At 49.5% G+C, this 17,014-nt stretch overlaps 1 protein-coding gene across 1 annotated transcript in view; it reads right to left on the bottom strand.

The window, feature by feature from the left end:
• Window positions 1–17,014, bottom strand: part of NOX5 (NADPH oxidase 5) — a 43,301-nt gene that overhangs the window by 16,038 nt on the left and 10,249 nt on the right. Inside the window, exons 2-10 of the mRNA XM_015142557.3 lie at window positions 16,519–16,642; window positions 14,496–14,646; window positions 11,108–11,318; window positions 9,640–9,874; window positions 7,442–7,595; window positions 7,013–7,191; window positions 5,739–5,921; window positions 3,950–4,082; window positions 158–300 (exon numbers count right to left, since the gene is read on the bottom strand). Coding sequence (XP_014998043.3) covers window positions 158–300; window positions 3,950–4,082; window positions 5,739–5,921; window positions 7,013–7,191; window positions 7,442–7,595; window positions 9,640–9,874; window positions 11,108–11,318; window positions 14,496–14,646; window positions 16,519–16,642 — 1,513 coding nt within the window. The remainder of the gene's footprint in view (window positions 1–157; window positions 301–3,949; window positions 4,083–5,738; window positions 5,922–7,012; window positions 7,192–7,441; window positions 7,596–9,639; window positions 9,875–11,107; window positions 11,319–14,495; window positions 14,647–16,518; window positions 16,643–17,014) is intronic.

The following is a 17,014-nucleotide window of genomic DNA, read 5'->3' as shown; positions in this document are numbered from 1 at the left end:
CTTGAACCACGGAGTCAGCAGTTGCCTAACCCCCTTGTGCTGCCATTTGTGTACACAGCAGTTGCTCAATAATTGATACTCACTGAGAAGAAGGAGGCAACTTGGTCTCTGTGGGTTTGCCAGCAGGTTGGACCCCTTCTCTCCAGTAGCCACCTACCTTGGACAACCTTTGGCTCTTTCTCATTGTCACACTCCTCGACAGCCTCTTGGAACCACAGCCCAGGGGGTCTGATACCTTGAAGGACTCATATAGCCTGTTTGTCCACTGGCCTTGGGACCGGATGTGCAGCCAGATAGTGTCTGAGCAAGAGAAGAGTGGGAGGGGAAAGGAGGTCCATAGTGACCGGCACCAGGGAGCAGGCCTCACCCCACCGGAGGGATTGGTGCTGGGCCTCAGCCCTCCAAGTCCTGGTTTGAATGTCCTTCCTCAGGACCAAACTAGCAGCCACAGCCACAGGACTCGGAGAGTTGATCTCTTTGGGACAGACCTTGAGATCTTTCTTGATGAAGTCAACCTGAGCTTAATAAGGGTACAGACTCCTGTAACAAAGAAAGGATCAGAGCAGCTCACTGGAAATTTTCTAAAGGCAGTGACTCTGCCACCTCCATCAGGCCAAGGTCTCACCAAAACAGGCCCTCCTGCTAGTCAATGGCTCTGCACACAGTAGGTGCTCAGTCCATGGTGGTACCAACTGCTTTCATGGTATCCATGCCTGGAATGTAATTACTAAGGTCCTCTGTTGAATGAATGACTGACGGAAATGTGGTGTAAGGTGATGTGAGTCCTCTGCTGAGTGGTACCAAACAGAATCCACAACATCAGAGTGAGGAGGATGCAAGAGATCTCCTGCTCTGAACCCTTGTCCTTTTCCTTTTTTTTTTTTTTTCAAACCACGGATTCTTTTAGCAGTCCTGCAAAGGCAGTGGACAGTCTCCTTCTCAGAATAAGGGTCTAAATACATGAAACAGGGATGGCCAACCTTTTGACTTCCCTGGGCCACACTGGAAGAAGAAGAATTGGCTTGGGCCGCACGTAAAATACATTAACACTAACAATAGCTGATGAACTAAAAAGAAAAAAAAATCACACAAAAAAATCTCATCATGTTTTAAGAAAGTTTACGAATTTGTGTTGGGCCACATTCAAAGCTGTCCTGGGCCACATGTGGCCCAAGGGCCATGGGTTGGACAAGCTTGACATAAAGTAATATACAGAGAAATTACATATGAATCCAGTTATAATTAGTTATCAAAATGTTAAAAAAAAAAAATTTGTGACAGGAATCCATGTGCTTCTTTGTTAATACATGAATTAATGAGCTCTAGCAGGCCCCAACCAACCCTGGGAATCAGAAGCAGTAGTGAGCATAAATACTCTTGAAGCATTGGCCGCAGCTGTAACATGATAGAAAGACATCCATGGTTTTCACTGTGAAAAAGTCAGAGGTACCATTAATGCTCCTGGGGTTTGTTACTCACATTTATCGTTGAAGAAAATGCTAAATTTCAGTTAGAGGTTAGTGAAAATAAAGATGTCCCATTCAAGTTGATGAAGGAATTCATGACCTGGTGTTACCATGTATTTTACAGAGGCTTAGAGAGGTGCTTCGCAGTTTTATGAGGAGCGGATTGAAAAGTCAGGACTGGAGCTCAAGTTCTAGGATCCTAGCTCCATCCACCTTTCTGAGGTTTCCTCCTTCATTCGGGCATCAGCACCCTTAGGCGCTTGCATGCCTTGGCTACATAAATATACCCTGAAGTGCCTCAAGCAATGACTCAGACCTAGGAAGTCTCCAACAATGGTGGTTGAATTCATTCAGCCACAGTTGCTAAACTGAGTCCCACTCCTGAATCCAGTAAACAAGCTCTATAAACAAAGTTGGTATATTTGCCAGCCCCCTACATGAACCCTTTCAGCTCAGGGCAGGAGACTCTCCCAGGGTCCAAGGACAGGCAGATTCCAAACTGAGACCCAGAAGAAATCCCTTCAAGAAATGGTGAAGGTCGGGCTCATGCCTGTAATCCCAGCACTTTGGGAAAGGCGGGTGGATCACCTGAGGTCAGGAGTTCAAGACCCAGCCTGGCCACCATGGTGAAATCCCAACTCTACTAAAAATACAAAAATACAAAAAAATTAGCCGTGCATGGTGGCGCATGCCTGTAATCCCAGCTACTCAGGAGGCTGAGGCAGGAGAACCTGGGAGGCAGAGGCTGCAGTGAACCGAGATCATGCCACTGCACTCCAGCTTGGGTGACAGAGTGAGACTCTAGAAAAAAAAAAGAATTGGTGAAATATAACAAGTTTGGAAAGTTAGGGGAGAAAAAGAATGGGTGAAACACATGACACACCCATATAATATTAATAATAGTCAATAACCATATTAGTATCCATACACTGCAATACCATGCAGGCATAAAAAGGAAAAGCTCTATCTTTACTGATATACAAAGATCTCCATGACATACTGCTGCTATGAAACACTGCCTCTAGTGTGAGCCCATATATACAAAATCTGTCCATCTGGTTAGCCATGTAGATAGATAGAGAGAGAGAGCTGGAAGCCTATTCACCAAATAATTGGCAATGGTTTCCCTTGGATAACATTATTTGAAGGATTCTCATTTTCTTCTGTATATATTTTGATATTGTCTGAGTTCTCTGAGAGCACAGACGTTCTTCACAAAGCAGAAAAGAAAAGGAAAAAACTAGGGAGAAAATAGCCTCACCCTCTCCAACCTCTACCTTTGTTCCATGGTACATCGAGGGCACAATTCAGGTGATTCCAAGGTAGGGAGTATGCAGCCCCACATGTGGAAACCCTGGCCTTGGGTCTACATTGTGAGCTGAGGGATCTGGGCCAGGGGTCCTGCTGGGCTGGGTCTGGGAGGCATCCTGAGTGACACTAAAGCTTGTAACCAGGATGAGTCAGAGAACCCCCAACACGCAAGGCCGGGTAACCCTCATGAGGCCAAGCAAGGGTCTTACTGTAATAGGTCACTCAAGGCCTTCCCTGTTGGAAATGTCAGTGCAAGCCACCCTTGCCATACTTGGAGGCACATCTCATGGTGGGAAGAAGGGCAGGGGTCCAGGTGGCAGCTCCAAAAACAGCCTGGGACTGGAAGGAAGGCACGTGCATGGGTGAGAGTCAGAGGACAGCTGAGCAAAAGCGTCAGCTGAACTGTTCTGTGTGTGCTGGGGACCCAAAAAGCAGTGGGAATGGTTCAGGGCTGGAGGAGAAGGGTGTGAGGGATTCTGCTGCCTTGGGGCTCTATAAGGCCCAAGTCCAGGTGGGAGTAGGGAAACCTGGTCTCCCATCACAGTCCTCTTAAAAACGCCTATATCCTCTCCTAAGCCAGGTACTCCTCTGCTTAAGAACCATTCATGGCTCCCAATTGGCTGCTCCATCCATCTGGATTCCAACTTTGCTTCTGAAATCCTCCTTAGTCCCATCCTAGCTCTAACTGGCTTTGCCAGCAACATCACCTGCCTTTCATGCTCTTTTTCTCTCTCTGTATGTCCCTCCCTTCTTTCCTTGCTACTCCACCTGCCCACCCACCCCCTCCCCATAGCTCTAGCTATAGGAGACTCTTCTGAGTCTCCAGGTTCTCATGATTTTACTTCTGCTTTTCCCTCTGCCTCCTCCCCATCTCCTTCCCTATCTGGTAAACTCCTGCTAGCCATTCAAAGTCCAGCTGAATGCCCCTGTGTCTGCAAAGGCTTCTCCCCACCAAGCCAGGCCCTCCCTGTAAGACTTCAGTGCAACTGGTACAGCCCTTGCCATGCCAATCGGTGTCTGCATGCCGGCTCCCACTTCAAAGAGAGCTTTTTGAGGCTGACTTTGTGTTTCTGGCCTTGTTCAGTGCTGTGTTCCAAGTTCCCAGCCTGTACTTGGCCCACAACGGGAACTCAGTGACTATGTGCAGAGTGACTGGAGGAGGTCGCCGTTACCTTTCTGCTCAGGAGCACTGCTGATGGTGAAGGGGTGCCACTCATAGCGAGCGATGGTGGGGATGTTCAGATACAAGTAGTCACCAGGTCTATAGTGAAAAAAAGGTGGCCGCTTGATGAGGAGATGAGTGACCTGGGAAAGAGGAAGGAGATCAGTATCATTCCTGCAAGCCCAAAGCCACCAGGGGCTCCAGGATAAGAGGGCAGAGGCTGGGCTGCCTTCCTCCTCCATAAAACAGGCATGCCCCAAGACACGACACTCTTCTGTGCTTCTGAGTGGGGGCCCACCTCAGCAGCCAACCTGCCGATCTGGAAGTGGGCAACAATCCTAGAGGGGGCAGCCAGGCTGCGTCTGAAGCGGGGCCCCTGGTTTTACGCTGCTTCTCAGGGTGTAAGCACTGCTTTTTAGTGGACCCTCTGTGACGTGTCCCTGTGATGCCTCCCTGGCTGCTCCAGCCCTTTCTTGGAACTTCGGCCAGTGCTTGGCCTGCATTCCAACCACCAATGCGCATCTCTCCTTGGACAACAACATCCTTCCAGACAATTGCTTCAGAGCACTGTGCTATCTCTAGGCCTCACAGCAATTGTATGATGCAGGTACTATTTTCTCTCTACTTTAGGGAGGAGAAGAGGAGGCTCAGAGAGGTTAAATAACTTCCCAAGGCCACCGGGTAAGAAACCGTGGGATCTGAATGCAGCTGAGGCTGTTGGATGCCAGAGCCTAGACACACAGCACAGCCTCATTCTTCAGCCTCCCAGGTCCTCCAATGCAGTGTGTCCAGAGCTGAGCCCACCTAGAACTGCCTTTCTTTTCTCTTTTCTGATACCACTCAGACACCTGGGAGACGTCCTAGACTCCATCCTCTCTGTTGCCGCAAAACATAACCAGTTGCTTCTTGAGTCTTTCTGTGATGTGCGCCTGCCTCCATCCCATGGCCTCTGCCTCAGTGTCAAGGCCCTCATGAACTCTCATCTTTGTATTTGCAAGAACCTCCCCCCAAGCCCCCTCCAAGTCACCTTCCACAGAGCAACTAAAGAAATCTAACTAGAGTATAAATGGTCCCAGTTTAATACCACCATCTCCTCCCAGCATGCTCAGGGGTTCCCCATGGCCTGCGGGGTGGGTCTCCTAGCTTAGGAGGCCCTTCATGAGCAGGCCTTACTCATCTCTCTGGCTTCCTCCTGGCAACTTGGCTCCAGCTATGCCTAATTACCTGTGGTCCCCCAAGCACAGTATACCCTTTCACAATTCTTGTCTTTACCATGCGGTTCCTCCTGCCAGCAATACCCTTCCTTGTCTTCTCTATCCAACAAACTCCTATTCATCCCTCAAAACCCTGATATGGCATCTTCTCCCTTATTCTGAAGCTTTCTCTGACCTCCCAAAGACAAAGGGTTTAATACCTCCAGCAACACAGCCCTGCACTGTAATGAAAGGGCTGGCTCCCCTAGAAAGCAGGACAGTGCAAAACCTTCTCTGTTTCTTTGTAACCTAGTTCAGGGCCTGGCACCCTGTAGGCACCAATAAATGCTTACTGAGCTGAAGGAGAATGTTCTCCCCAAAACTGGATTTTAGAGGTGTATTGCCTGCCCTGCCATTCACCTTCCTAAAGTCTCCCTCCTGGAGGGCTGGACTGGATCTTCCATTTTGCTTGTCTCCTCCATAGCAAGGGGGCTGCAGCTATACTATTCCCTATTTCCTTGGGGGTCTGACGGGGTACCCAACTGTTCCACCCCACAAACTGTCTCTTGGGATGAATGGGAAAAGTCTCCCCCCGGCCCTTTGTACCTTGGAGGGGAGGAGGTTGACTTCCATGATGCACACGGCTGCCATGCGGGACACTGCCAGTCCGATGGCCTTCTCCAGGAAAAACAAGATTCCAGGAACCAGCAGCCACTTCCAGAAGTTGGGCCCGTGAAAGATGAGCAGAAGCCACACGAGGAGGTAGGACAGGTGAGTCCAATAGAACACCTGTGGGGGTAGAGGGACAGTAAACTTCCAGAACTCAAGGCTTGGGGGATGGAATACAGCCAGGACTCAGGGTTATCCGCAAAGCCAGGACAGTGCCCAGAGCCTTGACTCTCTCCCGGGGATGGAGTTGGGTAAGAGGTTGGGGTTGGGAAGCTTCTTTTTCTGGGGGCTTGGCCAAAGGAGGCTGTAAGGGAAGCTTCCTGATACCAGAGGCAAACATCTGAAATATCTGCCTGGGGAGGTTCTGGGCAGACTGGAGTGCTCCCACAGGGATCATGAGCGTCAGTATCCCTGCCCCTTGACCCATTCTCAGAAGGAAGAAAGTAAAGACAGCAGTGGCTTCCTGGGAGTGGAGAAGAAATAGCAGAAGACAATTTTAGCACCCGCTAAAGCTTTGGGATCTTGGGCAATTTCATGACTTTTCTGAGTGTCAAATTCCTCATCGGTCAAATGAGGATTCTGATTCCTACTTCAAAGGCTTGTTGCTGGCCCATAGTAGGTAGGTGCTCAGTATATGCCTATTTCTGATGTGGGCAGGCCAGGAGACAGTCAAGCTCCCCAAACCAAGTCCTCTGTGACTTTCTGCATCTTGAGGACGCTGGAGAGACAGAAGCGAAGATGGAACTAACATTTTCAGAGCACCTATGTGCTAGGTATGTAGTTAGTGGTTTTACATGTATTATTGCCTATAATTCCTAAAATAACATAGAGAATTACACCTCCATTTTACAGATGAGAGAACCGAGGCTTGGAAAGGTTGAGTGACCAGTAAGCAGTGGAGTGGGGATTCAAAACTTGCTGAGCCTATTGTCCATCCCCTCCCTGTGCTGTTTTAAGCCCACTTAATCTAAATAGGCTAAAGGGATAAGCCAGCAAAAAGGCAGACTCTTCCACAGCAAAACGTCTACGTTTGGCAGACATAAACCACAGTCCAATGGCAGAATCCAGCGGCAGGTCCCAAATCACATGCAAGTAATAGGCAGACCAGCTTGGGACCTTCCTGGGCTCTGGAGTAAATCAGAAGGGACACGGAAAGAAATGAAAGTAGAACCCTGGCCTTGGGGGAAGCAAAAGGGCAGGGACTGCGGCACCTCAAAGTGGCCACTTCTGCGGACGCAGGAACTGGAGCAGATGAACATGAGGAGGAGGAGCAGCAGCAGAGCGACACCTGTCGGGGAGGCCGAACCGTGTACCCAGCCGATGCCAGGCCGCGTGGTGAGCAGCAGCTCCCAGAACTGGAAAGGGCTGGCCTCCGCCTGAGCCTGGAGCGCTGAAAACAAGCTCGGAAAGGTTGAGTGACCGCAAGACCAGCTCTTCCCACTCCACCTTCCCTTTGGAATCCCCACCCTGCACCATCAGATACTAGCACAGGCAGAAACTTTTGACCAGAGCATTGGCTTATCCAAGGCACCCCTTCTCTGCCCTTTGTGCAGGTAGCACACATAGGTCCTGGGTCCCACATCCTGGGCTTGAAGCTGCTCAAGCTTCTCCCTGACCCAACTCTGCCCCAGATCACTCACCAAAGTTCACAATGTGGGCCACGGTGTGCACGAGGGACAGCCCCACCACCACGTAGCCCATAAGCTGGTGGAACTGGATGTTCTGGTCCAGTGGTAGGACTTGAGCCAGCCACGTGGCCCGCAGCCAGGTGAGGCAGCGTCTGAGCATCAGCACCTGGCCAGGCAGAGTGGGAGAGAGTCCTGCCTCACTCTCTGTCTGTCTTGTCCTCTTTTCCCAGCCACCTCCCTGCATCCTCCTGAGCTAGCTGTGCTTTCTGAACAGGACACTCACCAAACTCCCCTGCCCCCATGCCTTGCTGCTTCCCTGGATTCACACCTGGGACCGCTAGAGGAGGGTCTCCAGAATTGCGGTGGGAAGAGAAAGTTACAGAATGTCTATTTGTATTAATTTTTATCTAAACACATGAGAAACATCTATACTTTCACTAATATTTAATACATGGGCCAGGCACACTGGCTCACTCCACTAATCCCAGCACTTTGGAAGGCTGAGACAGTATGATCACTGGAGCCTAGGAGTTTGAGACCAGCCTGGGCAACACAGTGAGACCCCTGTCTCTATAGAAAAAAAAAATTGTTTAATTAGCTGGGCACAGTGGCACGCACCTGTAATCCTAGCTACTTAGGGGGCTGAGGCAGGAGGATTGCTTGAGCCCAGGCGTTTGAGGTTACAGCAACCTATGACCACTCTACTGCACTCCAGCCTGGGTGAGAGAGGGAGACCTTGTCTCAAATAAATAAAATATATCTGTTGACTTGGTGTCCTCATTCAGTCCATATGTCAGATGGGCACGTGCCGTGTTAGTTCTCAAGGTGCCTTGCAGGAGGACCAGACTTTCGCAAATGCGGAGTGGTTGACCAGGGTTCTCTCATTACTCATTTGCTTTCAGTATATTTATGTTTGCCAAGGATGTGGACTTGTAGGGCACAATATTTGACTTTACCAAAACTAAGCTAACTACCCCTCACAGGAAGGACAAGTAGCTTTAAAAGTTTCCCAGCAGAGAAACCACAGATTAACAGTTGTGCTAGTAATGCAAGAGCAAATGACCAAGAAAATAAATCACACATCTCCCACTCCTGGAATAAAGTCTTTGTCAGCTCGTTGAGCTGTTAACACAAAACCCACTCTAGGGATGGGTACCCCATTTTGCAAGATATGATTATTACACATCGTATGTATCAAAACATCCCACGTATCAAAACATCCCATGTACCCCATAAATATCTACAACTACTATGTGCCCACAAAAATTAAAATTATCAATTAAAAATAATAAAAATAAATTTAAAATAAAACCTATAAAACCCACTTTAACGAAAAGCTGATATCCAGAAGCGTATCTGAGCTAGAGATGGGCATCCCTGCTCATCAGTGATGAATCTTCCCCTGTAGTTACGTTGTGCCATTAGTCTATTAGCTAATGATAATAGGGCATGCATATAAGCATATGTTTTGTTTTAATGGTAGGAGTTGTGAGATCAAAAACTCTTAGAGGTCAGGTGTGGTGGCTCATGCCTGTAATCTCAGCAGTTTGGGAGGCCGAGGAGGGCGGATCACCTGAGGTCAGGAGTTCGAGACCAGCCTGGCCAAAATGGTGAAACCCCATCTCTACTAAAAATATAAAAATAAGCCGTGCGCAGCGGCGGTCACCTGTAATCCCAGCTACTGGGGAGGCTGAGGCAGGAGAATCACTTGAACCTGGGAGGCAGAGGTTGCAGCGAGCTGAGATTGTGCCATTGCAGCTGGGAGACAAGAGCGAAGCTCCATCTCAAAACAAACAAACAAACAAACAAACAAAACACCTCTTAGAGACCTCATCCAGGAGCCAGAGAACCACATTCCAACTCCATGGTCTGGTATTCAAGGCTTCTTACAGGATTTCTTCTTGAAGGCAGACCTGCACTGGGGTCTACCATAGGGGAGTTGTGAAGATCAAATGGAGCCTGCTCAGCACCGTGCCTGGTACATAGTGCACAAAATTGCCACCTATGTTATTATTTACCAACTGTGTGACTGTGGACAAGGTACTGTCCCTCTCTGGGCGGCATCCTCCACCTCTGGGCGTTTGCCCAGCTGATTTCTAAGGTGTCACCATGCCCTGACATTTCAGGTGTCCTCTGTGGGTCGCTCTGTCTAGGAGGAGCCCACTTCAGCTCCTAACATTTTCAGAGCACTGTATGCTGGCAGAGCCTACCGCGATGAAGCTGCAGTCGAAGTTGAGGCACTGGCCGCAGCCCTTGGCCACCATGACGCTGGCGCCGAGGTGACGGTGCGCGCCGGCCGCCAGCGCGAAGAGCAGCACGTGGAGGCCTGCATAGGCGGCCAGGCAGAACAGCTGACTGCGGTGGTTGTGCCAGTAGGCGCGGGTCAGCTGGCGCGGCCGGTGCGGGCGTGGGTGGGGGGCGGGGGCCATCAGCCAGCTGGCAGCGCTGCGAGAGAGAGGCGGGCTCCGCTCAGAGGGGAGCGGTGGGGCGGGGACCACCCATGTCTAAACTTAAAGACCCCCTCCAGCTGTGGCCGACCAAGTCTGGCAAGCAGGCCGGCTTTCTTCACACCAGGAATCAGAGAGGTCAAGTGGCTTGGTCACAGTCGCACAGCTCCGTGGAGTTGAAAGGGGACTCCGGTCTGCCTAATGCCACAACCGTGGCTATTTTTATTACTTCTCTTTACTTTCCAATTTTAAAAGAGGCAATCGAAAAGGATGGAAGAATCTGAGATATGTTTTGGTAAGTAAGCCCCAAGAAAGTTAACACGCAGGTGCCCAGTGCGGGGGCTCACGTCTGTAATCCCAACACTTTGGGAACCCAAGGCGGGCGGATCACCTGAGGTCAGGAGTTCGAGACCAGCCTGGCCAACATGGCGAAACCCCGTCTCTACTAAAAATATAAAAACTAGCCGGGCGTGGTGGCTGGCGCCTGTAATCCCAGCTACTCGGGAGGCTGAGGCAGGAGAATCGCTTGAACCCGGGAGGTGGAGGTTGCAGTGAGCTGAGATCATGCCACTGCACTCCAGCCTGGGCAAGAGAGTGAGACTCAGTCTCAGGGAAAAAAAAAAAAAAAGAAGTTAATACACAGGAAGAATGAGCTACAAAACCGGCTCTATTCAGAGCCTGGATTCGGACAGACGGGTCTTGTTGTTACACTCTTATTTTCTCCACAGCACCTATTAATTTCGTGCTTCTCTAGTTTATGTGTTTGTTTATTGGTGTGAATGACCTGTCTCTCCGCCTGGAACGGAGTCCCAGCAGGGTGCAGACCTCATTCACTGCATTATTCAGAACAGTGCCGGGGGCATAGAAGTTGCTTAAACATTTGTTGCATAAATAACTACCTTTGTTAATTATTTGTGTGATCCTAGGCAACTTACTTCAGGCGAAGTAACTTCCTTTTTAAAATGAGTATTGCTATAAAATGCACTGGTATATGCAAAAGTGGTCAGCACACAGTAGGTGCCTCATACCGTGAGTTGATTCTGCAGACACTACAGGAAGTGGAAGCAATGAAGATAGCTGCCCTGCAGGACAATCAAGAGTGGATTAAACTGGGGAGTGGAGGGGCGGGGCGGGGCGGGGCGGGGCCGAACCGCGGTATGTTTCTGCCACACTTCCGACCAGGAGTCTAACGCTGCCGCGGACAGTGCCAATCCCCGAGACCCGGCCGTACCTGATGGTCAGGTTCTCCATGACTCCGGGGAAGCGCTGCAGCTCGTCGCGGAGCTCCTCGAAGGTGATGGCCCCATTGCCGTCCGTGTCGGCCGATTCGAAGAGCGCCAGCGTCAGCTGGTCCAGCTTCTCGTCGGGCAGCGAGATGGCGCTCTCGCGCAGGCACGACTGCAGCACAGTACGCAGCTCATCCGGGTCAATGGAGCCACTGCCTGTCCCGAGTGGGGATGAAGCCGCGTGGGAGCCTGCCCCAGCACCCGACTCTGTACCTGCAGACGCCCCCTGCCATGCACACACTGCGAGAAGCGGTGGGCCTCTTCTGTTTACCCACCTCCAGCTTTCTGCCCATCAGCTCTCCTTGAGGGTATAGACCATGCAACTGAAGGACCAAATGCCACCTTCAGCTCAGAAACCTTCCATGGTTCCCGACTGCCTAGCTCAAGAGCAATGGACGCCTCCCCACGGGTGGAGAATCTTTGGCTTCAGTGGATGCCTGTCTCCAGAATCTGTAGCTTCCGAAGTACTACTCAACTTCCAAGACCATCTGCCCAGAAAATGCACCTGCTTACTTAATCTATAAGGGGCTGTGTGCCCACAGCCTCAATTATCCAAAGGCGCACTGTATGTGGGTTAGTGCTGAGGGAGTGTGCCTTGTTCAGCTTGGAGCAAATGCTCTGTTTATCATGTTGTCTTGAGAGGGGCCACAGCTAGGCATTCTAGTCCAGCGGTGTGGCCTTATGTAAACATGGGCGGCTGAAAGTGATGGGATAAGCAAGCCAAATCTACCAACAGAGATGCCATTTTTATTTTATTCTTCCTGAGCAGCAGAGCCCGTGATTAATGATCTCTTGGCCTGCTTTGGATGTGGACACACCCAGTGTGGCATCCTGCTCCTGCCCCTCCTTAACTGTGCAATAGTGGACTCTAAGTCCTCTGCGGTAGTGGACCTCACTTTGCTCATCTCTAAAATGAGAGCAATCATTTCTCCCTCTCAGAACTGGTTCAAGCAAACTAGATGATGGTAAAACACCTAATGCAGTATCTGGAAGACGGAAATTGCATATACATGGAAATTCTCATTAGTGTTGTGACTTCGACCCAAGCCAAAGTCCGTAATCACATTACGATGCAAAATCTATTAGAGTATATTATACCACTCTCCAGTCACACCTCCTGTTCTGCTCTCCTAGTGAAGAGCCACGATGGCAGCAGGTTTCTGGACTCATCCAGAGGACCAGTCTCCCCCTGGCCCCTTCATGGCCTCTTCTATCTGCTTTAATCTCTCTGTTGGCCAATTTCAAATCCAGGGTCCTCCTTCACAGTAATTCTCAAGTACACATTCTCCTTCCTTCTCCCTCTAACCTTTCATTCTACTGACTCTAAGAATATCCCATCCCTGGGTGACAGAAGCCAGCTACCTGTTTCCTGCCCTCCTGCATCAGGGCAGCAAAGTGAACATTGCTGAAGAAAAGCTTTTCAGAAGGCAGGTCCATCCCTGGGAATCCCTTGCTCAACACTCTTTGATGGCTCCCCATTGTGCATAAGTTAACTTACTTAACCTTCCTCTCAACCCCATGAGTATGAAATATTATTATCATAATTCCTATTTGATAAATAAATTGAGGTACAGAGAAGTTAAGCAGCTTGTCTAAGATCATATAATAAGTGATGGAACTGAGATTTGAACTTAGGTAGCTTGTACTTAGAGTCTTAAATACTACACGATGATGCATTATACATATAGTGGAGTATAATGCAGCCACTAAAAATGACACTATTACAGTGAGTTACCACTTCACACCCATTAGGATGGCTATTATCAAAAAGCAGAATAGAAGGCCAAGCACAGTGGCTCACACCTGTAATCTCAGCACTTTGGGAGGCCAAGGCGGGTGGATCACTTGAGGCCAGGAGATCGAGACCAGCCTGGCCAACATGGTGAAACCCTATTTCTACAAAAAATGCAAAAATTAGTGGGCATGGTGGCAGGCACCTGTAGTCCCAGCTACTCAGGAGACTGAGGCTGGAGAATCACTTGAACCTGGGAGGTGGAAGCTGCAATGAGCTGAAATCATGCCATTGCTCTCCAGCCTGGGTGACAGAGCGAGACTCCATCTCAGAAAAAAAAAACAAAATGCAGAAAATAAGTGTTAGCAAGAATGTGGAGAACTTGGACCACCTGTACATTACTGGTAGGAATGTAAAATAATGCAGCCATTGTGGAAAACAGTAAGGCAGTTCCTTAAAAACTTAAAAATAGAGTTACCATGTCATCAAGCAATTCCCCTTGAAGAATTGAAAGCAGGGACTCAAAGAGATATTTGTGCACCAATGTTCATAGCAGCATTAATCACGATAGTTAACAGGTAGAAACAGCCCAAATGTCCACTAATTAGTGAATGGATAAACAAAATATGGCATATACCTACAATGGAATATTATTCAGCCTTAAAAAGGAATAAAATTCTGTCACATGCTATGACATGGATGAAGCTTGAAGATACTATACTAAGTGACATAAGCCAGATACAAAATGACAAATATTGTATAATCCCACTTAGATGAGGTGCCTAGAGAAGTCAGATTCTTAGAGACAGAATGTATGAATAGAATGGTGGTTGCCAGGGACTAGGGGAGGAGGAATGGGGAATCAGTATTCAGTGGGCACAGAGTTTCAATGGAAGGATGAAAAGGTTATGGAGATGGAGGGTGGTGATGGTTGTACAGGAATGTGAATGTATTTAATGCCACTGACCTGTACACTTAAAAATGGTTAAGATGGCAAATTTTACATTATGTATATTTTACCATGATAAAAAATGATACTGTAAAGCAATATATTTTTACATTTCAAAATGTTCATTTTTGTAAGTGAAAAAAGGCAGTATGTATAGTATAATCCCATTTTGTTAAAAAAAAAAAGGTGTGTGGGGTGTGTATGTGCAACCAGTTAGAAGGCAATATAGCAAAATGTTAGGGGTGATTTTTGTGTTCCTTCTTATACCACTCTGTATTGTCTCCAATGTTCATAGTGAGCTTATACTGCGATGAAAAGGAAAAAACAACATTTTTTTTTTTCAAACATAGAAAAGAACAAAAGAAGGTTCTGGCCTCTGGTAAGTTGAATAGAAGGCATTTGTCTCCTGTGCCAGAGCCCCCCTTTTCTCCCCACTGCCCCAGAAAGGGAGGCAGGGATCAGACAGAGAGACTGAGGACTGGGGGAGAGATGAGAGGGAATGAAGTGTCAGCCTCACCCGGAGAAACCAGTCCCAGGCTGGGCTCAGGAGGCCGGGATGGCACCTCCAGGCCTGCCAAGGTGAAATGGCCAGTTCTCACTGAGGCCCCCACTGCTCTCCCCACCGCAGCCCACACCCAGGAAGAGCCCTTACCATCGATGTCATACACCTGGAAGAGGAATTTGAGTTTGTCCATGGGGCTGCCGTGGATGAGCAGGGCCAGTGCCTCCTGCAGCTCCTGGAGGGTGATGGTGCCACTTCTATCGGAGTCAAATAGGGCAAAGAATCGCTCTGCAAAGAAGGACTGTGGGCGAGAAGGGTGGAAGACAGCACAACTGTGGCCGCAGGGCCTGGGCTTTGAATTTGTTCACTATCTCCCTGTGTCTGGGGTGGTGGTGGGGGGCTGCACCATGGGGTGGTGGTGTTTAGGCAGGACTCAGGTGCCTGAACACCCACCGTGATCCGCTCTAGTGGAAGACCTGTTCCGATCCCTGCAGTAAGGATGGGCTTGATTTGGGCTTCAGGCTCCCTTCAGGCACTGGGCTTTGTAATTTGTGTGGGCTCTTTGCCCCCTACATACAATCACCCCCACCAGCCTTTAAATCTCAGCCTCTGGGTGGCCCCTTAACCAACATGGGAAAGGGTCAGACAGAGGGTCCTCCTGCGGGCTCCTTCCAGCCCTGTCTCACCTCACTTGGGGTGAGTGCAAGGGATGAATGAATCCGGGAAGGACTTACAGATTTCACTGGAAGATCTGAGTCCCTTCTTTTGCTTGTTCTTAAGGCTGCCTACATTTTATACTAAGGCTTGTTCTTTTTTTTTTTTTTTTTTTTTTTTTGAGACAGAGTCTCACTCTGTCACCCAGGCTGGAGTGCAGTGGCGCGATCTTGGCTCACTGCAAGCTCCGCCTCCCGGGTTCACGCCATTCTCCTGCCTCAGCCTCCCAAGTAGCTGGGACTACAGGCGCCCGCCACCACACCTGCCTAATTTTTTGTATTTTTTAGTAGAGACGGGGTTTCACCGTGTTAGCCAGGATGGTCTCGATCTCCTGACCTCGTGATCCACCCACCTCGGCCTCCCAAAGTGCTGGGATTACAGGCATGAGCTACCACGCCCAGCCAAAGCTTGTTCTGAATCACCAGTTCCCTCATTCATTCACTGAGCAGTCTTGTGCTGTGTAGCCTCTGCCTGCCAGGCCTGGTGTTAGACCCTGGGAGCACAGAAATTAAGAAGACAGGCTTGGATGGGTGTCCCAAAGATGCTGTGTCCTGGTATGCTCCCCTGAAGGCAGGGGGAGGACGCTGTGGAGCTCTAGTGTCTGACTTAATAAAACCATGAGGGGCTCACAAGTATGAGGTATAGGCCGAAGGCTGCTGTGGACTGACAACCTTGCCTTGGTTTTCTTCTTCATCCCAGAATCCCTGGGTAGTACTTTTATCAGTCTCTACCATCCCGAATGCTCTTTGTCTTAAGATGTTTTACACCCTCCCATTTGGATGAGATTATCTCATTAGGCAGAATGGGATTTTTTCCTTTTTCATATTTGCTGTGGGAGGAGGCGTGGCGTTAGAGTTCTGAGTAGTATCCCCAGGACCAGCAGGGGAGGGTCCTTCTGATTCAAGCAGGGCATTCAGATGCTCATCGGCTAGTCCCTGTCAAGGTCCAGGCCACTATTCAATGCTAGTCCCGAGGACAGCTGGGAGAGGCTGGCGTTTTAGGCTCAGTCCTCTCTTCTCTGCTGGTGTCTCCTGTGTGTCAGGGCATGCAGGCTGTGTGGGGTGGGCAGGGTAGCTGTGGAGCCTGGAGGACTGGGAACAGTGTGCCACGGCAGACAGGGCTTTAATGGGTATAGACCATTGACAAGCTTATCTTGAGAGGAAGCTTAAGTCAGAGCATCCGCTCTGCCCATGAGCCTAGTGGAAATTGTGAGGTTAATCATAATGCTTAAGATTTGACAAGCTACTGACTTCCAACTTCATGTGTTGTTTCGAAGACCCAGGAGGCTATGGCTTCTAAGAGGAATGGGAGGGTGCCAGAAACATCCCGCCAGCCCTGCTACAAGGTGGAGACCTCAGGAACCCCAGGGAGCTCCCTTTCCCTCCTTGTAAGGGCTATGCCCTGAGAACCAGAGCACATAACAATAAATGCAGGGCTTCCGCCTTGGTCCAACACTTGCCTCTTTCACATGCAGAGCTGATTTGAATTCTTGCAAGCTGATCTCCCCATCTTCTCCCGCAATGGTCTTAAACTGCTGAGTCACCCACCGGAGCCACCTGGCATCCTCCTCGGCACTCATGGTGCTGGGAGGCAAAGGAAACAGGTTTATGGGCTTGGGGTGGCCAAAGCTTTATGAGGTCTCATGGTGGTCCCAGGGCCTCCGCCTTGCTCTAACTAGGGCCTTAGGCCTCTCTGAGTTGAATTGGGTCAATCAGTTCTGGTTGTGGATTGGAGCTTCCCACAGCCGTTTCTCCTCCTCTCTAAGCCTCAGTCTCTTCCTCTTATCCTGAGTTGGCTGGCCCAGGCTTGCTTCTCTTTAGGTTCTGAAATGACAGGGCCTGAGTGAGGTGGACCCACACTGTGGGGATCAGGTCAGAGAGTGGCATGCTGCGACTGCATTAATTAACATCATGACAACAATGACTTTCCATCTTGCGTTTACACAGATCTTTATG

The sequence above is a fragment of the Macaca mulatta genome, chromosome 7 (assembly GCF_049350105.2).
Source record: "Macaca mulatta isolate MMU2019108-1 chromosome 7, T2T-MMU8v2.0, whole genome shotgun sequence".
Lineage (NCBI taxonomy): Eukaryota > Metazoa > Chordata > Mammalia > Primates > Cercopithecidae > Macaca > Macaca mulatta.
Note: the sequence above shows the minus strand (reverse complement) of the source record. Positions and strands in the feature narration are given on the sequence as shown.